This window comes from Equus przewalskii, chromosome 9 (genome assembly GCF_037783145.1).
Source record: "Equus przewalskii isolate Varuska chromosome 9, EquPr2, whole genome shotgun sequence".
In the NCBI taxonomy this organism is placed as follows: Eukaryota; Metazoa; Chordata; class Mammalia; order Perissodactyla; family Equidae; genus Equus; species Equus przewalskii.
The window spans coordinates 64,502,907-64,528,954 of NC_091839.1; the positions used below are offsets into that span (position 1 = coordinate 64,502,907).

The window sequence follows — 26,048 nt, forward strand, 5'->3', positions numbered from 1 at the left end:
GGCAGGAAGAGGGAGGGTACAAGATGGCAACGATGGCAGGTCAGATTCTTTAAGGTCAGAGTATTCATTCCTAGGGCAGCCATAACAAAGCACCACAGACTGGGTGGCTTAAAACACACAGAAATTGATTTTCTCACAGTTCTGGAGGCTGAAAGTCTGAAATCAAGGTGTCAGCAGGGTTGGTTCCTTCTGGAGACTCTGAGGGAGAAGCTGCCCCATACCACTCTCCTAGCTTTGAGTGGCTGTAGGCACACCTTGGCATTCCTTGGCTTGTAGATGCAGCCTTCATTCTCGCACATACCATCCACTACCAACATGTGTATGCTTCTTATCCCTCCATCCTTCCAAAGTAGACATGCCGTAATTTTCATTAGATGAATGTTGTGTTTGCCTATTTTAACAAGGCAAAAGCTATTGACAGCTGGACCATATCATAAACTATGATCACTTTTCAATTTGTATACAACTTTCACTTTCTTTAGGATTAATAACAGCTTTCTTGTTTTATTTGCTTAGTCTCCTATATATTTGTCAGTAATTACCAACCAGACTCTCACTCAGTTATGTAAGTCTTCACTCAACCCATTCACAGAAGTTCTTAATAAGACGTTATTCTTAACAATTCATCTTCTTGAGGAAGTCACCGCCAGAGCCTTGTGACGTGCTGTGATCTAGATCTGCGGTACAGCTGCTGACTGGTTCTCCTTCTCTGTCTTGTATTGGATCCCCTGTGCTACAAGTCTCATGTTGTTTTCTTTTTTGGTCTATATCCTAATTTGGGTGGAGAAATTCTCCACTGGTTTCCAGAGAAAGTGTTCTTGAGAGGTAAATTTTGAAAACTTGGATGTCTCTGTGCGTTTATTCTGCCCTTGTGCTTAAATGGTAGCTTGGCTGGGTATGGAATTCTAGTCTGGGAATCATCTCTCTGAGTGTTGGAGGCATTGCTCCGTTGTCTTCCGGATTCTTGTGCTGTTGAGACGTCTGATCCCACTCTAATTCTTGATGCTCTGAATGACATCTGATTTTTCTCTCAGAAGCTTTCAGAGTCTTTTCTGTGCCACCAGTGTTAGGAAATTCTGGGCTGACATGTCTTGGTTTGGGACGGTCTGTTTTCATTCATGTCTTATCTTACTCACTCGATGGACTCTTTCAGTCTGGAAACTCGTGCCCTGTAGTTCTCTGAAATTTTCTTGATATATTTGATTTCTTCCCCTTTTTTGTTTTTCTTTTGGTTCTCGTCTTGTTCAGATTTTCAATCTCTTGGGCCAGTCCTCTAATTTTCTTTTCCTTTCTCTCCTATTTTCTATTTCATTGTCTCATTCCTCTCCTTTCTTGAGATTTCTTCAGTTTTCCTTCAGCCCTTCCATTGAGCTTGTCTTCTTGCTATTTTGTTTTTCATTTTCAAGACATCCTTTTTGTTTTGAAATTTTTTTCTAACTGCAAGATTTAATTTCTCCCAAGCTGCATTTATCATTTTGTTAATTTGGGCCTCTTTTTTCTTACTGTGGGATTTCCTTAAATGTCCGATAGTCATTGACTGCCTACTCATACATAAGGGTGGGGTTTTATTTAGTTTCCTATTGTTTTTCTAACAAATTACCACAAGCGTAGTGACTTAAAACAACACAGACTTACCTTACACATCTGTAGGTTAGCAGTCTAACATGAATCTCACTGGGCTAAAATTAAGATATCAGTAGGACTGCATTCCTTTCAGGAGCCTCTAGGACAGAGCTTATTTCCTTGACTTTTTGCCACTTCTAGAGGCCACATAAATTCCTTTACTTTGGGCTCCTTTCCTCTGTCTTCAAAGTCAGCAATGTTGTATCTCTCTAATTTTTGCTCTGTAGTCACATCTCCCTCTGACCACAGTAAGGAGAGATTCTTTGCTCTTAAGGACACATGTGATTAGATTGGGTTCACCCAGATAATCTAGGATAACCCCCCACCACAAGGTCCTTAATTTAATTACCTCTGCAAAGTCCCTTTTGCCATGGAAGTTAATATATTCATAGATTCTGGGAATTATGACGTGGACATGTTTGAGGGGACCATTATTCTGCCTACCACAGATTCTAAACAGCTGATTGTCCACTCTGTGTGTGTGTGTGTGTATTGGGGGGTTCTGTGCACTGTAAGGTTGATAACAATCTGGCTAAACCTTTTTCCTTGGGAAACCCTTGATGTCAGAATCTTTAGAACTTTATTCTTGGTCCTAGAGTACTTACTCTTTATGTATCATGTTATGTTTGAAATAGCATGTTTTATTTTTTTTGAGGAAGATTAGCCCTGAGTTAACATCTGCTGCCAATCCTCCTCTTTTTGCTGAGGAAGACAAGGCCTGAGCTAACATCCATGCCCGTCTTCTTCTACTTTATATGTGGGACACCTACCACAGCCTAGCTTGCCAACTGGTGCCACGTCCGCACCCAGGATCCGAACCAGCGAACCCCAGGCCGCCGAAGTGGAATGTGCGCACTTGACCCTGCACTACCAGGCCGGCCCCAGATAGCATGTTTTTAATGTCACGTTATAAAATTTATATTGAATTTTAGGAAATAAATATATAAAGGTACAAACAATTATTATAACTGGTCAGTTACTGTCAGAGCCAACATTTATAAATTGTCATTTTTTCCTGAAATTTTTAATTTGAAAAATTTCAAACGTGAATATAAGTTAAAGAACTACGTAGTTAATATCTACGTATGTACTCAATTCCTAGATTCAAACATTATTTGTATTTTCAGAGAAACAATTTTGCATTTGTTGATTTTCTCTTACTATTTGTCTGTTTTGTATTTCATAGATTTTTGTCTTTATTTGTTTCCTACTATTGACATTGGATTTAATTTGCTCTTCTTTTTCTAGCATCTTAAGGTGGAAACTTAGATCGTTGATTTTATACCTTTTTCTTTTCTGATATAAAACTTGTTGTGCCGTAAAATTTCCTCTGAGGACTGCATTAACTGCCTCCCACAAATTTAGACATATTATGTTTTTCACTATTACTTGCAGTAATTTATAATTTTGCTGTGATTTCTTTTTTGACCCATGATTACTTAGAAGTGTGTTGCTTTTATATATATTTGACTTTTCTAGCTATGTTGTTATTGAGTACTAATTTAATGTCCTTGTTGCAAAAGCATACTAAAAAGATTTCAGTCCTTTGACATTTATTGAGACTTGTTTTATAGCCCAGCATTAAGTAGATTTTGGTGGATATTCCATGTGCCCGTAAAAAACATATATTCTTTCTACAGTTGTTAGATGTAGTGTTTTATAAAGGTCAGTTAAGTCAAGTTGGTTGATAGTGCTGTTCAGATTGTTTATATCCTTACTAATTTTTTGTCTTCTTGTTCGATCAGGTTAGAGGACAAGAGTATTAAAATCTCCAATCAGAATTGCAGAGCTGTCTTTTCCTCCCTTTAGTGCCAATGATTTTAACTTTATATGTTTTTGAAGCTCAATTTAGTAGGGTGCATAAACTTTTAGGATTGTTATATTTTCTTGGTGAATTGACACATTTTCATTATAAAATATGTTTTTCTGGTAATACCCCATCTTGAAGCCAACTTTGATGTTAATTTAACCATTTGATTTGACATTAATATAACCATTCTTGCATTTTTATTCTTAAAGTTTTGCATGGTTTATCTTTTCTCATCCTTTACTTAAAACCTGTTTGTGTCTATATGTTTAAAGTATGTCTCTGTAAACATATTTCCATTTTCCTTTTATTTAAAAATCCAGTCTGGCAATCTCTTTAGGTGGTAGGTTTCTCCATTTACATTTATTGTAATTATTGATGATTGGGTTTAAATGTACTATCTTGGTATTTGTTTTCTAGTTATCCCTTCTGTTTTTGTTCTTTTTTCCCCCCTCGTGTCCTCTTTTGTGTGAGTCAAGTATTTTTTTTTAGTATTTCATTCTATTGTTTCTCTTGGCTTTTATCTACACTTTGAGTTATTCTAGCAGTTGCTATGAATCACAATATTTACAATATAAAATCATATTATACTACTTCAGAAAAGATGTAGAAATCTTATAAGAGTATAATTCTGTTTACTACTCCTCACTTTTTCTTTCTTGCTCCTGTCATATATTATACTTCTACGTTTGTTATAGACCTCACAATACATTGTTATTGTATTTGCTTTAAGGAGACATTAAACTTTCTAAAAAGTTTGGAATGAGTGAATATGCACACACATGTGTAAATATAAATATTGAAGGAAAAAAGCCTATTATATTTGCCCGCATAGTTATCCTTTTTTGGTATTCTTGATTCTTTGTATAGAGTCTGGCTTTCATTTGGTATCATTTCCATCAGCCTAAAGGAATTCTTTTAGCATTTCCTGTAGCACAAGTTTGCTGATAACAGATTTTCCCTGCTTTTATTTATCTGAAAATTAAAGCTTTATTTCACATTCAACTTTTTTCAGCTTTACTGAGGTATAGTTGACAAGATTGTAATATATTTAAAGTGTACAACATGACAGTTTGATATACAAAAACATTGTAAAAGGATTCGTGGCATCAAGTTAATTAACACATTCTTCACCTCATGCATTTTTTTTTTGATGAGAACACTTCAGTTCTTAGCAAATCTCAATTATACAATACACTATTATTAACTCTAGTCACCATGTTATACATTAGATCCTCAGACCTTATTCATCTTATAACTGAAAGTTTGTATCCTTTTACCAGCCTCTCCCTATTTCGCCCACCCTGTACACCCTGGCAACAACCATTCTACTCTGTTTCTGTGAGTTTGACCTTTTTCTTTTTTAGATTCCACATGTAAGTGATACCATGCAGTATTTGTCTTTCTTTGTCTGACTTATTTCACTTGGCGTAATGCCCTCCAGGTTCATCCAGGATGTTGCAAATGACAGGATTTCCTTCTTTTTATGACTGAATAATATTCCATTGTATATGTGTGTGTGTATTTTCTTTATCTACTCATCTGTTGACAGATGCTTAGGTTTTTCCCATACTTTGGCTATTGTAGTCAATGCTGCAAAGAACATGGGAGTACAGATGTCTCTTCAAGATCCTGGTTTAGTTTCCTTTGCATATATACCAAGAAGTGAGATTGCTGGCTCATTTGGTAGTTCTGTTTTGTATTTTCTTGAGGAAACTCCATACTGTTTTCCATGATGGCTGTACCAGTTTACATTCCCACCAACAGGGTAAAGGGTTCCCTTTGCTTCACATCCTCTCCAGCGTTTATCTCTTGTCTCTTTGATAATAGGCATCTAACAGGTGTGAGGTGATAACTCACTGTGGTTTTTACTTGCATTTCCCTGATGATTACTGAGTTGAGTACCTTTTTATTTACCTATTGACTGTTTGTATGTCTTCTTTGGAAAAATGTCTATTCAGATCCTCTGCTCATTTTTTAATTGGGTTATTTTTTTTCTATTGAGTTGTGTGAGTTCCTCGTATATTTTAGATATTAACCTATTATCAGATATGCGGTTTGCAAATATTTTCTCCCGTTCCATTGGTTGCCTTTCATTTTGCTGATGGTTTCCTTTGCTGTGCTTTTTTTTTTTTTTTTTGGCTGAAGCTTTTTAGTTTGATGTAGTCCTGCTTGTTTATTTTCATTTCTGTTACCCGTGCTTTTTGTGTCAAATCAAAAAAATCCTTGCCAAGATCAATGTCAAGGAGCTTTTTTCCCTGTTTTCTTCTCGGAGTTTTATGGATTCAGGTCTTATGTTCAAGTCTGAGCCATTTTGAGTTGATTTTTGTGTATGGTATAAGATAGTTGTCCAGTTTCATTCTTTTTCATGTGGCTATCCAATTTTCCCAATACCATTTATTGAAGACACTATCTTTTTTTCCATTGTATATTCTTGGCTCCTATGTCAGAAATTAATTGGCCATATAAGAGTGGTTTTATTTCTGGGCCCTCTGTTCTGTTCTATTAATCTATATATCTTTTTTTATGCCAATACCATACTATAGCTTTGTAATGTTTGGAATCTGGAAATGTGATGCCTCCAGATTTGTTCTTATTGCTCAAGATTGCTTTGACTATTCTGGGACTTTTGTGGTTCCATACAGATTTTAGGACTATTTTTTTTCTATTTCTGTGGGAAAATGCCATTGGAATTTTGATAGAGCTTGCATTGATTCTATAGATGGCTTTGGGAAGTATGGACATCTTAACAATATTAGTTCTTCAAATCCATGAGCACGGAATATCTCTCCATTTGTTTGTGTCTTCTTCAATTTCTTTCATAAATGTTTTATAATTTTTAGCGTATAGATCTTTCACCTCCTTGATTAAATTTATTCCAAAGTATTTTATTCCTTTTGATACTATTGTAAATGGGATTTTTTCTTAATTTCTTTTTCCAATAGTTCATTGTTAGTGTATAGAAACACAACGGAATTTTGTATATTGGTTTTTTGTCCTGCAACTTTACTGTATTCATTTATTAGTTCTAACAGTTCTTGGTGGAGTCTTTAGGTTTTTCTGTATATAGTATCATATCATCTGCAAATAGAGACAATTTTACTTCTTCCTTTCTGATCTGAATACCTTTTCTTTCTTCCTTCCTTCCCTTTTCTTTTTTTGCCTAATTTATCTGGCTATGATTTATAGCACGATGTTTCATAAAAGTGGTGAGAGTGGACATCCTTGTTTTGTTCCTGATCTTAGAGAAAAATCTTTCAGCTTTTCCCTGTTGAGTATGATGTTAGCTGTGGGCTTGTCATATATGGCCCTTATTATGTTGAGGTATATTCCTTCTGTGCCTTCTTCGTTGAGAGTTTTTATCATGAAAGGATGTTGAATTTTGTCAAATACTTTTTCTGCATCTATTGAGATGATCATATGATTTTTATTCTTCATTTTATCACATTTATTGATTTGTGCATGTTGAGCAATCCTTGCATCCCTGGAATAAATCCTACTTGATCATGGTGTATGATCCTTTTAATGTATTACTGAATTCAGTTTGCCAATATTTTGTTGGGGAGCTCTGAATCTGTGTTCATCAGGGATATTGCCTGTAATTTTCTTTTCTTGTAGTGTCCTTTGTCTGCCTTTGATATCAGGGTAATAGTGGCCTCATAAAATGAATTTGGAAGTTTCCCCTCATTTTATGTTTTTTGAAAGAGTTGAGAAGGATTGGTTTTAATTCATCTTTAAATGTTTGGTGGCATTCACCAGTGAAGCCATCTAGTCCTGGACTTTTCTTTGCTGGAAGGTTTTTGATTACTGATTACATTTCCTTGCTAGTATTTAGTCTGTTCAGATTTTCTATTTCTTCATGATTCATTCTTGGTAGGTTGTATAATTCTAGGAATTTATCCATTTCTTCTAATTTATTTAATTTGTTGGTGTATAATAGTTCATAATATTTTCTTATGATCCTCAGTATTTCTGTGTTGTCAGTTGAAATGTCTCCTCTTTCATTTCTTATTTATTAGAGTCTTTCTCTTTTTTCTTAGTTAGTCTAGCTAAAAGTTTGCCAATTTTGTTTTTCTTTTCAAAAAACCAGCTCTTAGTTTCATTGATCTTTTCTATTGCCTTTTTAGTTTCTATTTTATTTATTCCTGTCTTTCTTTGTTATTTTCTTACTTCTACTAACTTTGGTGTTAGTTAGTTCTTATTTTTCTAGTTCTTTGAAGTGTAAAGTTAGCTTATTTGAAATCTTTCTTTTTTCTTAATGTACGTATTTGTTACTATGAAATTCCCTTTTAGAACAGCTTTTGCTGCATCCCATTGGTTTTGGTATGTTGTGTTTCCATTTTCATTTCTCTCAAGATATTTTTTTATTTTCCTTTTGGTTTCATCATTGATTGCTTAGAAGCATGTTGTTTAATCTCCACATTTTTGTGAATGTTCAGTTTTCTTCTTATAATTGATTTCTAGTTTCATACCATTGTGGTTGGGAAAGATGCTTGCTATGATTTCAATCTTCTTAAATTTATTATAACTTATTTTGTGACCTAACTCATGATATATGCTAGAGAAGGTTCTGCATGGACTTGAGAAGGATGTGTATTCTGCTGCTGTTGGATGGAATGTTCTGTATATGTCTGTTAGGTCTATCTGGTCTGATGTGTACTTTAAGTCCGATGTTTCCTTATTGATTTACTGCCTGGATGATCTATCCATCGTTGAAAGTGAGATACTGAAGTCTCCAACTATTATTTTATAGCTATTTATTCCTTCAGATCTGTTAATATTTTCTTTATATATTTAGGTGCTCTTATGTTGGGTGCATAAATATTTATAAATGTCATATCCTCTTGATAAGTTGACCCCTTTATCCTTATGTAATGACTTTCTTTGTCTCTTGTTACCATTTTTGGCTTAAAGTTTATTTTGTGTTATATAAGTATAACTACCCCTGTTTTCTTTTGGTTTCCATTTGCATGGAATGTCTTTTTCTCTACCTTCACGTTCAGTCTATGTGTGTTCTTAAAGCTGAAGTGAGTCTCTTGTAGGTAGCGTATAGATGGGTCTGATTTTTAAATCCATTCAGCCTCTCTATGTCTTTTGATTGGAGAATTTAATCTATTTACACTTAAAGTAATTATTGATAGTTATGAACTTGCTGTTGCCATTTTATTAATTGTTTTCTAGCTATTCTGTAGTTCTTTTGTTTCTTTCATCCTCTCTTACTTTCTGATTTGATGATTTTCTGTACCAATATGCTTTGATTTCTTTTACTTTACTTTAGCATACCTAACTATAGATGTTTTGCTTTGTGGTTACCATGATGCTTACATAGAACATTTTATAGTTATAACAGTCTATTTTAAGCTAATAACTTAACTTCTAACATATATAAAGGCTCTATTTTTACACTCCTTCCCATCACGTTTTATGTTTTTATGTCACAATTTACATATTTTATATTGTGTATCCATTAACAAATTATTGTAGTTATAGTTATTTTAAATATTTTCTTCCTTTAAAATTTGTACTAGAGTTATAAGTGATTCATTCACCGCCTTAAAATATTAGAGTATTTTGAATTTAAGTATATATTTTACCAGTGAGTTTTAGACTTTCGTATGTCTTCATGTTACTAATTAGTGTTTTTCTGTTTCAGGTTGAAGAACTCCCTTTAACATTTCTTGTAAGGCTGGTTAGTGCTGATGAACTCCTTCAGCTTTTTGTCTGGAAAACTCTTTATCTCTCTGTCAATTCTGAAGCACAGCTTTGCTGGGTAGAATATTCTTTTTTTTTTTTTGAGGAAGATTAGCCCTGAGCTAACATCTGCTGCCTATCCTCCTCATTTTGCTGAGGAAGACTGGCCCTGAGCTAACATCTGTGCCCATCTTCCTCTGCTTTATACATGGGATACCTGCCACAGCATGGCTTGCCAAGCAGTGCCATGTACACACCCGGGATCCAAACTGGCGAACCCCAGGCCGCCAAAGTGGAACATGTGAACTTAACCACTGCACCACCGGGCAAGCCCCCTGGGTAGAATATTCTTGATTGGCAGTTTTTTCTTCCAGCACTTTGAATATATTATCCCACTCCCTTCTGGCCTACAAGGTTTCTGCTAAAATATCTGCTCGGAGACTTATGGAGTTCCCTTGTATGTTACAAGTTGCTTTTCTTTTGCTACTTTTAAGATTCTCTCTTTATCTTTAGTTTTTAACAATTTAATTATGTTTCTTGTTGTGGGTCTCTTTAGATTCATCTTTTTTGATACTCTTTGGGCAACCTGTATCTGGATGTCTGTTTCTTTTCCCCTAGTTTAGGGAAGTTTTCATCCATTATTTCTTTGAGTAAATTTCTACCCATTTCTCTCTCTTTTCCTTCTGAGACCCCTATAATAGGTATATTTATCCTCTTGATAGTGTCCTATAAGTCCTGTAAGCTATCTTGACTCTTTTTCATTCTTTTTCCTTTTTGCTTCTCTGATTGGGTGAATTCCACTGCCCTGTCTTTAAGTTTGGTGGTTTCTTTTTCCTACTTGATCTGGTCTGCTGTTGAATGCCTCTGTTGAACTTTTCAGATTGTTATTGAATTCTTCAGCTCTATGGTTCCTGTTTGGCACTTTTTTAATATTTTCTGTCCTTTTGTTGAAATGCTCACTTTGTTCCTTCATTGCCCTCCTGACTTTGGTAAGCACTTTATGACCGTTATTTTGAACTCTCTATCAGGTAAATCACTCATCTCCATTTTACTAAGATTGGTTTCTAGAGATTTATTTTGTTTTTTTGTTGGGAACATTTTCCTTTATTCATTTTATTTTGAATCAAATCCCAAGTCATTTTATGTCACTATTTATTTCTGACATACTTAATCTTAAATATTTGAAACATTTGCGTAGTTTACAATATGCCATGTCACAATCATATTACAAATAATGCCATGATAACCTTCTGCACATGTGGTTCTGTATTTATGGAGGTATATCTTTGGGGTATAAGTATTGTAAGTTATATTACTGGTCAAAAGATGATATGTTTACATAGTTTTGTTAAATGTTGTCAAACGCCACAGGATTTTTACTATTTTACACCTGTAACAGCATTTTAAGACTGTGCCTGGTTATCCACAGCTTTTGCTAGAGTGTTTGTGATACTTTGATGTTTTTATTAATCTGGATGTTACCTGTTGTAGATTTAATTTACATTTCTTTTATTATAAGTAGAGATGAGAATTTGGGGGGAGTATTTACCTTTCTTTTTTGTTAACTGTCTTGTTTATCCTTTGTTCATTTTTTCTAATGAGATTTTCATGACTTTAAGAGCCTTTTGTATATTAGGATAAGTATAGCTGTATTTGAGATAAATGATGCCAATATTTTTCCCAGTTTGTTATTTGTGTTTGACTTTGCTTGTGGTGTCTTTTTCCCCATGCAAAAGTTGTTTTTAAAGTCTCATATGGCCAAAATGATCAGTCGTTTCTTCTAGTGCTTCTTGTTTTTCAGTCATAGTTGGAATTCACAAAGGAATTCATCTATATTTTCTTTTAATAATTGTATTCATATTTTAATAATTGACTTCATATTTTATATTTAGATGCCTAATTTATGTAGAGTTTATTTTATTGTATTCTGTGAGATTTGGATTCAATTTTATGTTTTTTCAAATGACTATCCAGTTGTTCCAATATAACTTGTTACTGATTCTTGAAGCTGCCTTTATCACATATCAAATTTCCAGGATTTGCACCTCTTTCTGTTTTGCTCCATTGGTGTTTCCTTCTGTTCATACATCATACCAGTCTGTTTTGATTAGTGAAGTTTTACAGTATGTTTTCTTCTCTGGCAGAGCTAGCCACTCTCCATCATTGTTCTTCTTTTCATTGACTTCGCTGGCTGTTGTTGCATGTTTAATTTTTTTCTTACAATCAGATTGACTAGTTCCAGGCATTGCTTCTCACATGATCACTGGATGCTTGCAAAGTCATTGACTGAAGCGATGGCATCAATAAGTTGTCCAATTGAACTTTTTGAAACATATTTTATATTTTACACATATAAACATAAAGCATGTTAAACATATAAAATACCAAGCTACTTTTTTAAATGGCCAAAAATAATGTGATTAAGCTTTTTGAACAGTAGAGGCAAGTCTGCGTTATTTTCTCCTAGCACCTTTCCAGCTTTCAGAATTTCTCCATTATAACAGATTCTTTCATAATTTGTCATAAACATTTGGTAGGTAAGCCTGTTTTTAACCCTAGTCCTTTGAGCTCTGCCATTCTGACAAAACAGAGATCCTGTTATCAAATTTGAATCATCTTACCTATCATGTTTCTCCCTGTTACCTTTTAAGGCTGGACACTAGCCCAAAGCACCCTTGGTCAGCTAAAAGGGATAACAATTATAAATGCTGTTTGATTCCATTTCAATGGATGCCAATACTTGGATATTTGGGTAAGACTTGGTGTCAGTGAATTAAACATTGGAATAATGACATGGCTGTGCCTTCGCATTTAATAACACTGCTCCACATTTTATTCACATTAGCTTGCTTTGACATTCAGATTAATTCATTTTCTCTGAAAATCATCTAGAACATTTTAATTTAAAAAGAATATTTTCTTTAGTTTCTGCTTTTGCATAATTGACTCCTCAATATTCTGCTTGAGTGGGGCCAAACTGACCTAAATTTTTATATATTAGAATTTAATACTTGGGATATTGAATTCTTAGCTTTAAAATGAAATTAAATGGTAGTGTTCTGCTATCTTGAAGCCAATAATTTAATGAATATAGAAATCTAGATTGTGGGAGAAATTGGTCTTTTACATTTCAGGGCTGGTATGTTGTTTTCCCTGAAGGTATCTTAATATACAGTCAGTTCTTATTCTATCTTACTGTTATCCTTCTAGCAATTGTTCCCAAGTAGGGAGCAAAGTAGATGTTGAAAAAGGAAAGCTCATTCATTATCCATTTCCCTGTCTTCTAGCCAGCTAGCTTAAGGGCTAAAGTTTCTGAGCATCCAGGTTCAGGTCCACAGCTCCTGGACCCACTCTTCATGGAGCAGTACATTAGGAGCCCCGGGCTCATTAGAAGTCCGTGGGGAGAGGAAGAGTTGTTTCAGGAATTCTACATAACTGGTATCTCATGTTCCTTGGGTGGACCCTGAGCAACCATCTGAACACAGAAATGTGTATCTCTTCTGATATCTGCCCCTTTTCTCTCATCTCTTGCCTTTTATCTGTCTTGGTGTCATGAAAATGGCAGAGCTTGGAACCCTGTGTTGTATTTCAGCATAAGTGTCCTTCTGCCTAGCTCTTGGTACGTCTGCTACCCCTAGCACTTTCTTCTGGTTGGGTTCTTATTCCAAACTTCGTGACTTTCTTTGAAAGCACAGTGCATTTCCTCACCAGGAAGAAGTAAAAACAATGCTAGATTCAGATAGTCCTGGATTCCATTCTTGGCTTCACCATTTACTTAACTAGGTGACCTTGAACAAGTAATTTTCTTATCTGAATAGCACTTTTACAGTCTGGAAAATGGGCATGCAATACCTAAGGTGAGTCTTGAAGATTGAATGAAATCACGTATGTAAAGGACTTGGCACATACTATGTACTTAATTAATATGAAGTATAACTTCTCTCTTTCCTCCCAGCTATAAATAGTGAATTTTGCTTGACACATCAATTCAAATGCCACCCATTCGCTACCTGATCAAACACGTAGAATATGGACAACAAGCCAGGCCAGAGTTTAGTTGCATATGCCCCTTGGATAGCTGGCCACCCACTCAGAGACCCCTAGATCAAGTTTCTCTGTATTCCAGGCTTACTCTGCTCTTCTTGGCAAATCAGTGTCAAGGCCCCAGGGCACTTCACAGGCGGGGCTGCATGGGTTAGAAATCCACTTCCTTTGGTTAAATTTTATAGGAATTACTTACAAAGTTTAGCATATTACTGACATTTAACATTCATGGCTAGTTTTCCCATTTAACTTAATGGAGGGAAAAAAGATGAATCACAGCTGCCATTAGTCATCTTTTTAAAAGCAGTGGTAATATATGACTCCGAACTTTCTGGAGGTTGTTTCCAAGCACACAAAGGCATTTGGTTGAAAATTGAATGACTCTCCGTCAGGTTAATGTCTTCAGGAGACTTTTAGAATGAATAGGCTAATTTACATTTTAAAAGTTGAATTGACCTTATTTTGGCATATTTGGATAGTGTGAGAAGTACACCCTGTAGGCAGAGGTGTGGCTTGTGTCTGGTAGACACAGCAGGAGGGAAGCTGGCAAAGGGAAAGTTGTCTGTTCTACCCTGTAAAGTCTACACTTGGGGATTTCTAAAGAGTTCATTGCTGTGTTCTACATTTAAATTCATAATTCTTTTAAAGCTTGTTTCATTTTCTCTTAAATTTGCATTTACATAAATATCTAGTGTCTAAAGTAAACCAGATTTTTAAACATGAATCTTCTACTTTATGAATTTACTAAGTAAATAATTTATAGGTTTATAAAACCATATGTTAGCTCAAAATGAGAAAAAGAAGGATTGATTTGAGTTCTGCTGCTTTTTGGAAAAGGTTTAATAAGCAGCAGAGCCTCATTTAAATGTACTTTTTTAAATACATAGATTTGTCTATACCATGGATCAAATTATGACCTTCAAAATATAGTTACATATGGAAAAGTCTGGTATAAAATTGTTAGGCTGTAAAAAGTGCTAGGAAACAGGACTAATAATCATAATAACATGATAAAGAGAGTTATGAGTTGTCTCATTTTTCCTAGTATTTAGTTTTTGTATATTGCTGGTTCATTTAAATAAGTATCAGTGATCTCTTGACACCTCTTAAATTTTAAATACAGAACTTCTCTTCTTCCAAGTATATATTTTAACAGTATTTGTGTAAATGAAACAGTATAAAACTTTAAATAGTACTATGCAGAGTATTCTGTGAACTTTCTAATACTAAGTATTAATCTTTCCCCAGATAATGATTTTCTGCAGACTATATATCTTTTAAAACTATATGAAAAAATTTAAATATAGTCATTGGATCTCTTTTTAAAAGTTTATTTTATTTTTATTTTTTGGTGAGAAAGATTGGCCCTGAGCTAGCATCTGTTGCCAATCTTTGCCTTTTTGCTCAAAGACTATCATTGAGCTAACATCTGTGCCAGTCTTCCTCTATTTTTTGTGTGGGATACTGCCACAGCATGGCTTGATGAGCAGTGTGTAGGTCCACACCCAGGATCCAAACCCGTGAACCCCGGGCCACTGAAGCAGAACACTCGAACTTAACCACTGTGCCACCAGGCTGGCCCCCATTTGATCCTCTTAAACTCAAAACTATACAAATAAAAACAGATGCCAACATTGTTATCAGATTTTTTTTTATGATTTCATCAAGTAAGCTGTGAAATATTGACTAATACAGACTTCTTAGATTGCCTGCCGTTGTACTCTGTACATAGTTCAAAAAGCCTTTGTGATAATGGAAGTAGTCTGTCCATATAAAAGTGTTATAAAAATTCAGATTAATGAAGCTACTAAACTTTGGAAAGATTTTTATGCCTCTTTTCTTCCTTTTACAGTCACAACTTGATTCATGGAAGCAGCACATTATGATAAAATCTATGTCTTTCCCCACCAACACCCTACCCCTCAACCAGTCAATTAATAATTTGTTTCTTTGTTCAGTTCATTCTGTTTCACATAAATTCACCTTTGAAAATATTCTAGGGGCTGGCCCCGTGGCCGAGTGGTTAAGTTCATGCGCTCCACTGCAGGCGGTCCAGTGTTTCATTGGTTCGAATCCTGGGCGCGGACATGGCACTGCTCATCAAACCACGCTGAGGCGGCGTCCCACATGCCGCAACTAGAAGGACCCACAACGAAGAATACACAACTATGTACTGGGGGACTTTGGGGAGAAAAAGGGAAAAATAAAATCTTAAAAAAAAATATTCTAGACAGCACTTTTTAAACTTTTTGGCCTCTGAACTCTTTTACATTCTTTACAGTTAATGAGGACATCAAGGAACTTTGTTTATGTGGGCTATACCTATCAATATTTACCACACTAGAAATGAAAACTTGGAAATTTTAAAAATATTTATGCATTCATTTGAAAAATAAGTCCATTTCATAGTAACAGATAATATATCTTTAGAAAAAAATAACTATATTTTTGAAAACAAAAAGTATTTAGTGTGAAGAAGGTCATTGTTTTGCATTTTTGCAGATCTTGCATGTCCGCTTCTCTATTCAGTCTGTTGCAGTGTGGTGTATGAAGAAAATCCAGCTTCATAGAGATATGTGATTAAAGAAGGAGGAGTATTTTAAGAATATTTTCAGATAATGATACTTTGCTAGAACTTGACAAGTGGTAGTTTTGAAAAAGTTAGTTTCAGGGCCAGCCTCAGTGACCTAGTGGTTAAGTTCAACATGTTCTGCTTTGGGGGCCATAATTCAGTTCCTGGACACAGACCTACACCACTCAACTGGCAGTGGATACTAGATCAGGGCAAATCTTCCTCAGGAAAAAAAAAAAAATTTTGTGGAATCTGTTTCATAAAAGTTAGTTTCAGTGTGGAATCTGAAACCATGTTAATGAGTTCCTCATATTTTTTAATTGGTATCTTTACCAATTAATTGGTAAAAAATCCATTGGTATATTTTGCACTTCCAATGGCTCTTTTATCTATTATACATGGTTTTGTAATATCATGCCATTTTATTTTGAATGTGGTTCGCTGAGTTATTCCAGTCTTCCAAATGTTGACACATTTAGTTATACAGTATAAAAATAAATCACACTTGTTATCACTGACCTCATCAGAAAAGTCTTTAAGTACAGCATTTTTAACCCATTAGTGCTTTTGTACCATCAATTCAAATATCAACATATAATATCTTGGTATTATTATGGAAATAATTTTTAATTGAGGATCCCCTAAAAGAGTCTCAGAGACCCCAGGGGCCCATGGACCTTACTTTAAGAACAGCTCTCTAAGGGGAGAAATAATAGCTTATAAAAGGAGGGCTACAGTAAAAGTTTTCCTAACTAACCTGCTCTTAACTGACTTGCCGGTGAAATTAACCACCGTTCCTTGGGTAACCTGGCAGCAACTCTCACAGAATGCTGAATGTCAAGGTTGGTAGGCTCCCTCCCCCATGACAGTTCATTTCTGTTCCCAGCAGTTGAGTTATGTGCTTAGGAAATGTCAGTTGTATTTGTTCTCAAACCAGTTTTTGCCACTTTCACTAATACCTGTAATTACACAATTTTAATAATATTTTATAAATAGAGTAAATGTGAGTTCAAAAAGAAAAAGAACTAATGTTTCTAAAACCAACTTAAATGCCTTGGAATGAGTTACTATAGAAATTGATGTCATAATGTAGTGTGGATGAGATTTATAAAGGTTTAGGGAAAAATTCACAAAAATCTAGAAGGATTCTACATTCCTTCATATGTGTCTTTAATTTCTTCCTATGTTATAAAGAAACCAAAGCTGTAAATTGTGATGGTGTGTTATATGTGTTCTTTGCAGGAAATAACAATGAAACTGATCTGTAGACCCATATTCAAAGAAAGGGCCTTTAGCTCACCTTCAAAAGACTGATGAATATGTGTACATAGAGATATTTTAAGTTGAAATAAAATTCATAAATTAATACCTGTATCATTTTTTTATGATTCTGCATTTAACCAGCTTTTCCAGTAAATTTATTAACTCCTAGTTAGGATCACATTGAGTAAGATGGTTTCTTTGCTGCCATCTATGTGCTAGAAGCAAATTTCCTTTGGTTTCCGTGACAGTAAAATATGCTCCCATCCATTATTGCATTTTGCATCCAAGCCTGGGTGAGATTGTACTGGTAAAGGACTTAGATAGCCTTGGAGCAATATAGCTATTACAGATCAGATTTCATCATGATATACTGGTGAATTTGATGGTACCATAAACTTTTTTTCTTATCAGTGTGCTAGTATTTTGTTGAATTGAAAACTGCTTGGAATAAGCAGCTGTGTGTAGGAACTTGGAAATTTTTGTCGAAATTGCATAGCAATATTTCCGGATGGATGAGAATTATATTAAATGTTCTTTTATCTATAAAAATAAGTTGATTGGTTAATCAGATGTGTCGGGGTTCAGTAGGTGGTAGCAGTTCATTGATGTCAGCTTTATCGTGGCTAGGTGTGTATGCTGTCATTTACAGATGCATTGTGACCTGGTGTAGAGGCACAGGACTAGGAAACAAATGACTTGGATTCTCTGGCTGGCTCACTAATGAGACCACGAGTCTGTGAAAACTCGATTCCTAACACCCTGGCAGTGAGTGTGTAGTGTGAGTTGTTTTTTTCCTAGAAGTAGGGAATTAGTTCACACTCTTCAGAGTCTGTTTGCAACCAGTACACACACTGGCGAGCTGACTGGCAAAGGTAGCTTTGCCTATGACCCAATGGTTAAGAAACTCATCAACCTTAATCATTTTAGTACCAAGCTGTATCAACAGCACAGCTAACCAAACCCTGAAATTATTATTAGTACCAAGGGGTTCCTCCAAATTCCTGATTTCATAATGATCACATATTCATTGTCAACAGTGTGGCCTAGTTTTATAGGCTTGTTCCTTCATTTATTCTTTCTTTCCAAAAATATTTATTGAGAGTCTACTATGTGCCAGACACTGTTGTAGGATTGGGGACCCAACAGTGAATATAACAGAGGAGAAAAGAAAACCCTGCACTTGTAGAACTTGAATTCTAATAGGGCATACATATGCGTATATGTATGCATATACTTATACATATACATATGTAAATGCTAAGAGGACAAAAAGGAAGGGAAAGGAGATCTTGTTGTTTTGGGAGTGATTTTGAAATTCTGACAGAGTGACCAGATCATGTCTTTGATAGAAACTCCTAAAAGAAGAACACAGTCTAGAAGAAGCAGTCTCTTGGAATATTTTTAAGTATTCTTAACGTGGGGTCTCTGGGGTTTGTTTGGGGAAAATATTGCATCTTAATATTCACTAACTCTAACAGAAATTTAGCATTTCTTCCAAATCATGAATGTCGATAACCAACTATAGTAATATTGGGAGAATCTGTAACTTTGTCACAGACAGGTCTCACAGATATTTTCATATCATATTATGGTTATTGTATACATCTCAGAACATTGTTTATGCTCATTACTATTTATAAATTGTGGTAGTTACTATCCCTGCTGTCAAATCTTGTTGTTTAATGCCTTAATAAAGAAACACATATATCACAATTTTTAAAAATTTCTATATTGAGGGGCTGGCCCCGTGGCCGAGTGGTTAAGTTCGTGCGCTCCGCTGCAGGCGGCCCAGTGTTTCGTTGGTTCGAATCCTCAGCGCGGACATGGCACTGCGCGTCAGACCACGCTGAGGCAGCGTCCCACATGCCACAACTAAAAGAACCCACAACGAAGAATACACAACTATGTACCAGGGGGCTTTGGGGAGAAAAAGGAAAAAATAAAATCTTTAAAAAAAAAAAATCTATATTGATAGTTATATTTCAAAGTCATAGATTTCCTTGTATCCTTAGGTATTGTATCTTATGAATTTTAAAACATATTGAGAAAGAAGCTAAGACTTCACTATATTGCCAAAAGAGGCTCATGGCATAGAAATGTTAAACTTTAGTTTAATCCCTAGTTGAAAACTTTCTTCCACCTCCCACAAGTACAGCACACTCTTCATTTGTTTCTCTCTCTTAGAGATTACTCAAATACATCCTGAACAGATGGGGAGGGTTTTCTGGATAATTCCATAGAATTGTGATTGTGAAAGATCCTTTTTAGCTTCCTGTTTAACACTATTAAAATACTTGCAGAACAATGTAGCAAGTCAAGCAGAAATTGGGCTTCCTGGAAAATGACGGTTTAATACTTCACAGATCAGCTTTTATACTTCTATGAAAAATATCCGAAGGACCCGAAGGCTGTGCCGTTCATTTTATGAGAAAGAGTGAGATGTAGAAATCTGAGTTAGAATCAGTTCATTTTACTCACTTATACTAGTTTTTTAGCCACTCACTTCATCATGGCTTTGGCTAAGAGGGTCTGTACAGATTGAGAGGCGATAAACTATAGACCATGGTACCTTCACCTTGACCTAGGGGAAATAAGATGGGATATACATGTTCAACTGATTTAGCAAGGCAGCTGTCAGAATAGAATGAGAACCTCTTATACAGGTGAAAAAGAGAGGGTGAGCACTAACTCAATGGGTACTCCAGAGAATTTTGCCCTGCCACTACACGTTAGTCTCTTCAGATCTCTTTGAATATATTCTTCTACATCTCATCAACAGTAAGAAATCAAAAGTAAAAATTCTCAACATCTTGATGTTGCCAGAAGCCTGAGGAAAAAAAGTGTTAACACTGTAATTTTCACATTAGACAAACTTTACGCTTGGGTCTCATATGGAAGGAAGTCGATTCTGTGTCTTTAAACCTCTTGGATTATATCTTCACTTGTGCTCTTTACTTCTGAGAAATAGAGATTTAAAAAGTGTGATGAAAGCTGTGAGCCTTCTTTGCACTCATTTGCATGGTTTATTTTCCTTTACAGGTTGGTGAAAGATGCTCCTTGGGATGAAGTCCCGCTTGCTCACTCCCTGGTTGGTTTTGCCACTGCCTATGACTTCTTGTACAACTACCTGAGCAAGACGCAACAGGAGAAGTTTCTTGAAGTGATTGCCAATGCCTCGGGATATATGTATGAGACTTCATACAGGAGAGGATGGGGATTTCAATACCTGCACAATCATCAGCCCACCAACTGCATGGCTTTGCTCACAGGAAGCCTAGTTCTGATGAATCAAGGTGCATGGACATGGCCGAGGGGAGGCCCAAGTTGACATCAGTCATAGTAGCCATGTTGAGAGCAAAGCATTTTTATAACTAGTCTTAGTACATGTTCATACTTGGATCCTAACTAAGCCCATGAGATGAAGTAATATCTAGGGCATCTCTTAAAGAATTGAGAGACACCTCTTTCCTCATTTCAGCTAGTTACGTTAATCTGCAGGTTATTTAATTATGGCCTTTGATTGTACCAAGCCATATCCTTATAGCACAGGATCAGTGGTGGATATTCATTTTTCCAGAGAATTTTGACAGTGAAGAGATAAATGGAACTTTCAAAAGCCAAATAGGTGGTTTATTATTTGAAATGAATGTTTGTCAAACACAGATGTGTATCCTTATATCGCTACTTTTTTTTTCTCTCTAAAGACTTTAAACCACCAATCTAGATCATTTAGGTCAAACTTGGAAGTGACTTTTGTGGATTGCAAAGCTATTTTGCCTTAATGTATTATGTAATTGCTAATATTGCATCTTCTTTGTTCTTGTAATTCTGATTTAATTACAACTCCTATGGAAGTCTATAAATGATTAAATAAGATTATATTTAAGAAAATCAGCCCCCATATCACAGTGAATTATTAGAATATTAAATATATACGTGAAGCTGGGAAATCTAAAAGAATTTAACTCTTGATTATATTCCCCATAAGAATTAGTAGGCATTTTTTAGATTATCCAGCATCAGATTTTACCCAATTCTAGCTTTCTCCCTTGTCACATCAACCAACTATCACTTTTAAGTCAGTCTTAGAGGAAAAGAAACTGATACTAATTGAGCACATGACGTGTGCTAATCCTTGTCCGTATTTTATCTAATTCTCACATCAACCATATAAGTTGCCTGGGATTTGGATCCAGTTCTGGCCAAACTCAGAGCTCAGTCTCTTCCTACTATATTTTGTTGCCTCTCTTGGAATAGAATTTAATTTACAGTAATTTAAGGAAAGCTTAATGAAGAGAATGAGTTTTCATCCTAGCTCTCATATCCTAGGATATGGATAAGTGGGATAATAGAAAACATTCCAGGCATGGTATATGGATAGTAGAAAAATGCAGGGCATGGCATCAATAACAATATCAATACCTCACATTGACAGATATGAAGTTTAAAAAGGTGGTAGGCCTTGCCTCATATCTCCTGAACAGGGTTGCTGTAAGGGAAAAATAAGGAAAGTCAGGTAATGTGATAGCCAGGGAGAAATGCATAGCAGGCCAGATTGTAAGCATCAGTCATATTGGTATCTAGTTGGAGATGGAGGATACAGAGAGGAAGAGGTGAAGATGATTGGAATTTTAAACCCTAATGACTGGAGAATGGAAACTGAAAATGATCCAGAACAGTGGCAGGTGTGGAGCTGGATGGGAGAAGGAACCAGGGTACAATTAACAGTCACCTCTGCACAGCCACGCCTGAGAACAGTGCTGCCCCCATGAGGTGGGAGCTGGATCTTACTTAGCCTAGGACCTTGGACTTTGGCTGGGAGCTGGTGGTACCTGGGCCTCGGGAAGCCCCCCACACCCAGCACACCTAGTAGGCTGGGGTAGAGTGTTCAGCACTGATGATCACACACATGTCTGTGGGAGTGAAGCAACAAGACTCCACCCACATTAGAAGGCAATGAGCTTAATTTTATCTCCATAGGTTGTATGTTTTAATACAAGCAAATAAAACAAACCTTAGATCTAAAGGCCTAGGTTCAGACCAAAGATCTGTTCATTTTTAGTCATGTGCCAGAGGTCTTGAACAAGTCAACCTTTCGGTAATTTTGGAGTAATAATGCATAATTGAGTTGTTAAAAGGATTAAGTAAGATTGTGTTCAGTGCTGTGTAAATTATAACTGTTATAGAAATGTGAGTTGTTGTTACCTAAATGCTAGTCTCTCAAGAATTATAGAAAGCTAGCATTTCTGAGTCAAAAGGATTTTACAAAAATTTTTAGACTTTTAATTTCCAGTTGGGGAGGTTGAAAAATGTGACAGGTTGAAGAAGTGCTTGAATAAAATCATGTAGCTCATTTTTGGCAGATTCTGAACTCCTAGTTGATTTTTTTCACCCTTAGATTGTTACACCCATGGTCTCTCCACCCCACTGTGCGGGCTTTTCAGATCCTAAGGAATCGAAAAGCACAAAAATGATGAAAAATTGTCTTCTAATGATCGACCAAATTAAAGACTGTCAATTTAGTCTTTGTACTATTTACAGCTTATTACAAATCCTATAAAATAATGGTGAAAGTTTTGTAAAGTGATAAACTTCAAAAAATATTTTCAGGGGACAGCCTGGTGGCATAGTGGTTAAGTTCATGTGCTCCACTTCCACGGCCTAGGGTTCGCAGATTCGTATCTCAGGCGCGGACCTACACACCACTCATCAAGCTATGCTGTGGCAGCATCCCACATACAAAACAGAGTAAGATTGGCATAGATGTTAGCTAAGGGACAATCTTCCTCACACACACATACAAAAATTCAAGTAGTAGTTCTTAGGAAAACTGAATAAAAGTTTCAATATACAGATCTTTTCCTGAAGACAAAGTTATGTGCAATTTGTAATCTTAGATGTGATGTGGTTTCAGTTTGTTAAAAATTGGAAGATAACTGATACTCATTTAAAGGTTTATTTTCATTTAATTAATAAATGACCTGTATTCAAGAACTTCTTAACTTATATAATGGACCCATCACAAACCTGGAATAGCAGGATATTATTTATAATGTTGATACGTGAGAATTTTACAAAATGCAATTTGTAATGCAACTTAGCCAGATAACTCAGAGGGTTTTCTTTGGCTGTATTTTTGTTTATGTTTTGTTGCAGCCTCAGTCATTGTTTCCATGTGTTTTCATCTTTTAGGGTATCTTCAAGAAGCTTACTTATGGACCAAACAAGTCCTGAGCATCATGGAGAAGTCACTGGTCTTGCTCCGAGAGGTGACGGACGGCTCCCTCTATGAAGGAGTTGCATATGGCAGCTACACCACTAGATCACTCTTCCAGTATATGTTTCTCGTTCAGAGGCACTTTGACATCAACCACTTTGGCCATCCATGGCTTAAACAACACTTTGCATTTATGTATAGAACCATCCTGCCAGGTATAGTGAGGACTCAGAAGTGGGAAAACATTAAACTATTGGAGTTTTTTTCTGATTATGAAAATGAGCTAGACTAAGAAAAGAAATGTGGGGTTTGAGTCATATTGAGATTAAAGATTTTTTTGAAAAATCAAAGAAGAATTCAATTCAAGAGTATTTTTAAAATATTTTGAGAGCTACATGAGGATTTGTGATTTAGGTATTGTAAAGCTTGGAGCATAATGGTTCAAATATAATAGCCCCACAGTACTTTTATTTTCGTATGTGTACAAACTTGGGTACATATACAGACTCATTTTCATGAATCTAAACATTTATGATTACATGTTAGTTTTCCTTTTTGTGTAATCCCCAGTCAATACTATTTTATTTTGTTTTTAATTTTTTCTTCCAAATTATACAGGCATGATTCAAAATTAAAGATTACACCTACATGTTTAAGTTGGAGCTTTAGTATTTTCCTTAAATATTTTAATGAAATAAATAGTATAAAACATAGAAAATTAACCAAAAAAATGAATTGCTATAAAACTCCTAATTTCTTGTTGCTGTGTAGCTTAGCCTCTTAAGAAAACTGGCTCTACAAAAGGATATATATGATTTAAGAACTTATTCACTTCTAGGAAAGCCTCATAAGTTTCCTTATTTCTAAACAGGACTAAGATATTAGAAAAAGTTTAGGAGGTAGATTTTTATCCGGATGGGTTTTTTTCCCCAATGAAATGCAATTTTTAGATGATGATTCTAGACCTACAGCAAAGAATCCAGTAGTTAAGTCTCTTTGCTCCAGTTCTATACGCATGGATTGAACAGAATCTTCATTATTGGATTAGTTATCCAAAAAATACTTCAGAGCAAGAGAACCACATTAAGATTTAGTTCAGACTTACATTCAGAGGGCTAGTGTTTTATGGCTTATTCTTAGACATTCAGAAAAGTCCTATTTTGTAGTTTATCTTGGTTAAAAAAAAGAAAAAGCCCATCTAAAGCAAGGAACCTTTAAGGAATCTCAGAGCTTTGTAATTTGAGCTGAGATCTCACAGCCATCCAGATCAGGCCTGGGTGTGCTGTGAGCTGTGTATGTGGCTGCTTCCTAAGCTGGAAAAGACAGTATAAACATCTCTAAGAGGGAGATTCATATATTTGTGTCAATTAATCCAACAAACCTTTATTGAATATCTCTATGCCAGTCACTGTACTAGGCAGGGGATTCAAAGACACATAAAACATATCAGCTGCTTTCAGAGGATTCAGAGAATCACAGTTTATAATAAGATTCACTTGGAAGAGCATTTACTAAACTGGTAAAAGCAAAAACATTAGCTGTAAATTATGTAAGTATGGTCATGATAGCATTTTAGAAGGGATTCTGTGTTAAGTCAGTGTGTTCTCAACAACATTTCTCTTTTTTCTCTACAATTGCTATTCTAGTAATGAATACAGTCGTGCCTTGCTTAGCAACAGGGATATTTTATGAGAAATGTGTTGTTAGGTGATTTCGTTGTGCAAACATCATAGAGTGTACTGAAGGGGAACAAAATTTGTCACCCCAAAATGTGTCTCTTTAACATGAAGATTGTTTTAGGGTGAAGAAGAAACAAAAGACTCAGAAAGTTTTTCTTATTATCTCCCCCTTAACTGCCTAAAAGAATTAAGATTAAAAAATCTGTATCAGGGAGAGAGCTGTCACCTTAGCATAACATGAACTAGGTAGTAGACAGGGAGGAACTTAGAAAAGCCTGTTTGTTGGGCTCCCCTCTGTGTTCTTCTGTTTCTGTGTGGCCAAACACACGCTTGTTTTCCAAACATTTCCTCCTTTTCATCTACCTATGAATTGCCTTCCTTGCCTTTGAAACTCCTGACTCTCCCCATCCCCAACATCTTCTTTTGTCTGTAGTTGAAGATGGTATTTAAGGTGAGGGCTTCAGCCATTCTGGTGAGTTTCTTGGGTTTCCTGGGTTTCTCCCACGTATGTATGTTATTAACTTTTTGTTTGTTTTTTTCCTGTTAATCTTTTGCATGTCAATTTAATTCTTAGACCAACCAGAAGAATCTAGAATGGTAGAGGAAAATTTCTTCCTTCCCTACAGCCCTTACACAAACCTAGATAGGAAAGCCTACTATAGGCCTAGGCTATATGGTACTAATCTTATGGGACCACCATTGTATACGCGGTCCATCGTTGACCAAAACGTTATGCAGTTCATGACTGTATGTAACTAACAAGAGAGTTAAAATACATGACACTGATATCCAGTCTTACCTCCTTTTGTTTTTCTGACCTATTCCACTATGATCTTTGTATTTGCTCTCTTTTCTTTAACTTCCAGCCGTACATACTGGCAAGATCTTCTCTGCGAATTGTTTTCTTCCTATAGAAATTCAGTTTCTCCCCTAAACTTTATAACTTCCAATTTATTGAAGCACCTTATGTTATTATCTTGGCCTATGATGTGAGATGAGTTGGTGGGAGAGCTAGTGCTCATTTCAGATTCAGGAACTCACCATGCACAAGGGAATAATCCATGTATCTATACAAATATAATGGTATTTAGCATAGACGTTCGAAAATTAGGAAGGTGGGCAATATACGTAAGCATTAATAGTTGTGGCATT

At 35.6% G+C, this 26,048-nt stretch overlaps 1 protein-coding gene across 8 annotated transcripts in view; it reads left to right on the forward strand.

Moving 5' to 3' along the window:
• The window catches only part of DSE (dermatan sulfate epimerase), a 72,151-nt gene that overhangs the window by 40,842 nt on the left and 5,261 nt on the right, over positions 1-26,048 (forward strand). For all 8 annotated transcript variants that reach the window (XM_008518179.2, XM_070556872.1, XM_008518187.2 and 5 more), the window contains 2 exons: positions 20,040-20,293; positions 23,193-23,432. In XM_008518179.2, the coding sequence (XP_008516401.1) occupies positions 20,040-20,293; positions 23,193-23,432 (494 nt within the window). The remainder of the gene's footprint in view (positions 1-20,039; positions 20,294-23,192; positions 23,433-26,048) is intronic.